We start from the raw sequence: 5,846 nt of genomic DNA, 5'->3' as shown, positions 1-5,846 counted from the left end.
ATAACCCAACACGGGGCTCGAACTCACAACTCCAAGATCAAGAGTCGTGTGCTCTTCTGACTGACCCATCCAGGCACCCCAACAAAGACTTTTTTTTTTTAATTTTTATGTTTGTTTTTGAGAGAGAGAGACAGAGACAGAGTGCCAGTGTAGAGTAGGGACAGAGAGAGAGGGAGACACAGAATCCGAAGCAGCTCCAGGCTCTGAGCTGTCAGCACAGAGCCCAACGCGGGGCTCGAACCCACAGACCGCGAGATCATGACCTGAGCTGAAGTTGGACGCTTAACCGACTGAGCTACCCAGGCATCCCCAACAAAGACGTTTTGATGGGGGAAATTATTAGTCTTTTCAATAAGTGCTGCAGCAATCACATATCCCTGCACAAAACAATTGGTCTTTGACTCTTAACTGATGCCACACACACAAGTAAACTCTAAGTGGATTACAGGACTAAATGGAAGCTGAAATTCTAAAACTACCAGAAAAAAATAGAAGAGAAAATCTTTACCAATTTTGGCTCAGGCAAAGAGTTCTGAAACACAACACAGAAAGCATGAGCCATGAGGCACCTGGGTGGCTCAGTTCGTTGAGCATTCAACTTCGGCTCAGGTCGTGATCTCACAGTTCGTGGGTTCCAGCCCCGCATCGGGCTCTGTGCTGACAGCTCAGAGCCTGGAGCCTGTTTCAGATTCTGTGTCTCCCTCTCCCTCTGACCCTTCGCTGCTCATGCTCTGTCTCTGTCTCTCACAAAAACAAAATAAACACAAAAAAATGAAAAAAACCCCAAAAAACCGAAAGTCATGCCACAGAAAATATTTCTAAATCATACACATGATAAAAGGCAGGATCCTATCCAGAATGTGTAAGTACTGTGACAACTGAATAACACAGTGCAATTTAAAAATGGACAAAGACTTGGGGCGCCTGGGTGGCTTAGTCAGTTAAGCGTCCGACTTTCGCTTAGGTCATGATCTCACGGTTCGTGGGTTCGAGCCCCGCGTCGGGCTCTGTGCTGACTGCCAGCTCAGAGCCTGGAGCCTGTTTCAGTCTGTGACTCCCTCTCTCTCTGACCCTCCCCTGCTCACGCTCTCTCTCTCTCTAGAAATAAAAAAAAAAAAACCTTAAAAAAAAAAATGGACAAAGACTTGAGTAGATGCCTTCCCAAGAAGACCCTTCATCAGGGAACAGCAAAGCCAACTCACAATGAGACACCATGTCACACCCAGATTTTTTTTTAATTTAATGTTTTTAATTTATTTCTGAGAAAGAGAGTGTGTGTGAGCAGGGGAGGGTCAGAGAGAGAGGGAGATACAGTATCTGAAACAGGCTCCAGGCTCTGAGCTGTCAGCACAGAGCCCGACGTGGGGCTCGAACCCATGAACTGCGAGATCATGACCTGAGCTGAAGTTGGACGCTCAACGCACTGAGCCACCCAGGCGCCCCCATGTCACACCCAGCTTTGATCAAAAAGACAGACAGTGCCAAGCATTGTCAAAGTGTGCCTGATGGAACCTTCTTATATTGCTGGCTGGATTGTAAAATGGTAACATCCACCTTGGAAATCGGGGAATTCCACTCTTGGGAACGTAGCCAAGAAAAATGAACACATGTTCCCGCAAAGACAAGTGCAAATGTTCGTAATAGACAAAATGGAAAGGAAAAGTCCATCAATTACCAAGGGGAAGCAGACAACATGGCGTACTCGCACAATAACCAGGGCGGACGTGCCTCCTGTGCCTTGGGTGGGCTGCAAAAACATCGCTCTGGTGGAATCAGACATCAGAGGACTATTCATCGTGTAGTTCCGCTTACGTGCAATGTCCAGGAGAGGCAGACTCACAGGTACAGAGAGCAGGGCAGTGGTGCCGGGGTGTGGGAGGGTTGGGGTGGGGGACACGCATCAGTGACAAAGAGCTCCAGGAAAAGGTTGCAGTGATGTTTATTCAACTCTACAAATTTACCCTAAAGTAACTGAATTATAAACTGTCCATGAGCGGATTTTGTAGATTATACCCTGATTAAGCTGTAAACAAGGCAGCTGGGTGGCTCAGCGTGGTAAGCACCCAACTCTTGGTTTCAGCTCAGGTCGTGGCCTCACGATTCGTGAGATGGAGCCCCCACGTTGGGTCTGCAGTGAAAGCGAAGCCTGCTTGGCATTCTCTCTCTCCCTCTCTCTCCCCTTCTCCTGCTCTCTCTCTCTCTCAAAATAAATGAACGTTTAAAAAGCTGTAAAAGTTAGTTTGTCTTTCTATGTTATTAACCATTTTTATTTAAAGCATGTGAACAGTTTTAATTCAGAGGGTTTTTTAATTAATATGTATTAGTATTTGTTACTTACCACGTAGGTTTTCCTGTGACACAGGACAGTACGCGGCCACTCAGGGACCTGTTCCGCAGCCGGACCGTGCTTTCCAGGTCCCTGTTATGGCAACGTTCGATGCCGTGCAAATGCCGCAGTCACCGTCCTTGTGTTCTGACCTCCGCGCACACCCACGGTGGTCTCCTCGGGGAAGGCTTTTAAGGTGACGTGGGCTCCTGGGTCGCTCACGGTCAGTAACGTGTCTGACTCTCCATCTCAGCTCAGGTCATGAGCTCATGGTTGGGGAGTTTGAGCCCAAAATTGGGTTCCATGCGGCTAGTGTGGGACCGGCTTGGGATTCTCTCTCCCTCCCTCTTTCTCTGACCCTCCCCCCCAACTGCTCATGCTCGCATGAACACACACACACTCTCTCTCTCTCAAAATAAATAAACTTTAAGATAAACAATAAATTAAAAAAGGTTGTTTCCTGAGCCAGACCACCTGAACACTGCTCAGGGCTCGCTTCCCTTAGGTTCTTTGCTAATTTGTCTTTTTTTTCTTTTTAATGTTTATTTATTTTGAGAGTGTGAGAGTGAGCTTGAGGGAAGCAGGCGGGGGGCGGGGGAGAGAGAGAGAGAGGGAGAAAGGGAGAGCTCGGAGCTTGGAGCCTGTTTCAGATTCTGTGTCTTCCTCTCTCTCTGCCCCTCCCCCACGCATGCTCTGTCTCTCTCTCAAAAATAAACTACAAAAAATTTAAAAAAAAACAAAAAATAAAAAATAAAATTTATTTCTGAGACAAAGAGAGAGACAGCGTGAGCAGGGGAGGGTCAGACAGAGGGAGACACAGAATCGGAAACAGAGTCCAGGCTCTGAGCTGGCTGTCAGCACAGAGCCTGACGCGGGGCTCAAACCCACGAACCATGAGATTATGACCTTAGCCGAAGTCGGACGCTTAACTGACTGAGCCCCCCAGGCGCCCATCACTGCTCGCTTGTGACAGTGCAAAACCTCAAGTGCGCGCCACAGCACATTTGAAGAGGTCTGGTTCCTACAGGTCTGCCCCGCCCCGCCGCCACAGGAAGGACGGAGGGCAGGAACTGGTCAGGGCTGTGGTGTGGGGTCACCAGCGGGGTCTCAGCCACAGGAGACTGTATGCGTCCCCAGGGTCCTTCGCCATGACGCCACAGAAAAAGGATGATTCTCTTGACTGAGACACTAACATATCAGTAACTGCAACACATGTAACTTTGATTCTGATTCAAAGAAAACGTGAAAGAACTCACAACGCAATCAAGGAAAATACTGTTTGGATCTTTAATTATGTTTAGGACTGTCGTTACTTTTCCTGGTTGGTATTCCAGGTGCCAACGGCTCTGTAAGAAATTACCCAGAACTTAGTGTGAAGCAAACATCATTTTCAATCGCGCTCGCAGACCGCGAAGGTCGGGGGTGAGATGAACGGCTCACGTGGCGCCGTGGCACAGGTCTTGAGCCCCAGGCTTCAGATGAACAGAAACCACACTCCAACCTCCCTCTCACCTGTGCCCTGAGCTGAAGCCAAACTAGGATGAGCCTTTTGGGGGTGCTGGGAGGCAGTGTTGTAGCAGGGAAGACCCTGGGTCATGGTGGCGAGCCTAGAGGGCCACACATTCTTTGCCTTTCCTCCCATTGAGAGAAGCGGAGTCTAACTCCCTGCCCTTGAACCTAGGCTGGCTCAAGTCTCGGGCTTGACCAGTGGAAAGCCGCAGAAGTTTGGTTCTGGCCTTCCCAGCGGGTTCACCCGAAGACTGGTGAACAGGCCTCTCAGAACACTTGCTCTTGGGGTGCCGCTGCCCACATCCCGCAGGAGTCCCGTGGAGCGGCCTGGGGCTGGCAGCCTCCGCCAGGCTCTGTCTTACCCGCCATATTTGCGTGGCTCCAGCACGGCCCCGATCGGGCTGCGGCTGCAGGGCTCCAGCTCAGCGCCCTCAGCCCGCAGAACAGCAGAGAGAACTGGAAGTCGCTGCTCCAGACCACCGCACGTGGGGGTGGTCCTGTCCACAGCGGTAGACACGTGGACACAGGGAATAAAGGCGCTATGTCTCGTTTCCCCCAGAAAGGATGCCCTTCCTTCAAAATTTGAGCTGACTGCGGCGCCTGGGTGGCTCAGTCGGTTGAGCGTCCGACTTCGGCTCAGGTCATGATCTCGCGGTTCGTGGGTTCGAGCCCCGCGTCGGGCTCTGTGCTGACAGCTCGGAGCCTGGAGCTGCTTCGGATTCTGCATCTCCCTCTCTCTCTGGCCCTCCCCTGCTCACGCTGTCTCTCTCTCTCTCAGAAATAAACTTAAAAAAACATTTAAAAAACATATTTAAAAAAACAAAAACAAAATACGTGCTGACAGGTGCGCCTGGCTCAGGCAGTTAAGCATCCAACCTTGGTTCAGGTCATGGTCCTCACGGTTTGTGAGTTCGAGCCCCCCATTGGGTGAGCTCCAGCCCTGCTTCAGGATTCTCTCTCTCTGTCCCTTGCTCCTTCTCAAAAAAAAAAAAAGTGCTGAAATATTTATGGTGGCAATAACCTCTAAGGTTTGCTTCAAATTGGCTGCATGTATGGGGAGGGGGGGGAGGGCAGGATGAAAGGAGAAAGGCCGGAGGCTGATAAGGACTGAAACTAGGTGGCGGATCCACTGGGTTCACACCATTCTTTCCACTTTGGTTCAGGCGGTGGGCCACCTCCCAGATGGGCCCGAGGGCGGCCCCACCTCCTGGTACTCTGGTCCCCGTGGTCTAGGGCAGGCGTGTGTGCCCAGGATAGGCCAGAAGTAACCTTGCTTCTAAGAGACACAGCGGCTCGCCCCTCCCTTGCTCTTGTTCTGTCCGAATCTCTCCCAGGCCTCACCTGCGAGCAGCCGCGGGCACAGCCAGGAGGGCAGGGGGCAGGGCACCAATCCCCAGGCCACGAGGAACCGGGCCTCTCGACCGGACCGGGCCGGCTTTCCAGCAGACCCCGAAGCCTGCCGCGGGCCAACAGCTCTCCGGCCCCTCCTGCGCGGCAGGGGCCAGAGCCACCTGCTGAGCTGCTCCCCGACCCTCAGAAGCCCTGAAATAAGCGTGTTCAGCCGCCGAACTCCAGGCCACGTTCTCACACAGGCAGATTACTAACAAAATGTATGTTTGGAATTTTCTAAGACAGGGTTCTCTGCTTTTGTTTTTAAGCACTCGGGCGATCGGACGGCAGCCTTCTCCCCACCCAGCACGAGCAGGGCGGGGCAGCGGGCGGCGGTGCCCCGGGCCGCCTCCGAGCCGGAGCCGCGGAAGGCTCTGCTTCGGGGCAGCTCAACTCCGCGCAGGGAGCAGAGAGCGCGCCTCTCAAGTTACACAAAATTCGCAAATGTTCCTTAAACATGAAAAAAAAATCTCCAAAAGACAAGGAAGGTCAGTGTTTTGAGTTAAGTTCACTGCCGAAACCGCCCCGCCCCCCCCTGGCCTCTCGGGTCGGGAGGGCGGAGGGCGCGACCCCGCCTCGGGCCTCCAGTGGGCCGGGCCTGCGAGGAGAAGGCCCTGCGCCT

The 5,846-nt window shown here is 52.3% G+C and overlaps 1 protein-coding gene across 1 annotated transcript in view; it reads left to right on the top strand.

Annotated features, from left to right (window-relative positions):
* ALYREF (Aly/REF export factor) overlaps positions 1 to 3,510 on the top strand; it is an 11,612-nt gene extending 8,102 nt beyond the window's left edge. The window contains exon 6 of the mRNA XM_077756525.1: positions 3,464 to 3,510. Coding sequence (XP_077612651.1) covers positions 3,464 to 3,510 — 47 coding nt within the window. The remainder of the gene's footprint in view (positions 1 to 3,463) is intronic.
* The last annotated feature ends 2,336 nt before the right edge of the window (positions 3,511 to 5,846 follow it).

This window comes from Crocuta crocuta, unplaced genomic scaffold (genome assembly GCF_008692635.1).
Source record: "Crocuta crocuta isolate KB4526 unplaced genomic scaffold, BGI_CrCroc_1.0 scaffold50, whole genome shotgun sequence".
Lineage (NCBI taxonomy): Eukaryota > Metazoa > Chordata > Mammalia > Carnivora > Hyaenidae > Crocuta > Crocuta crocuta.
Note: the sequence above shows the minus strand (reverse complement) of the source record. Positions and strands in the feature narration are given on the sequence as shown.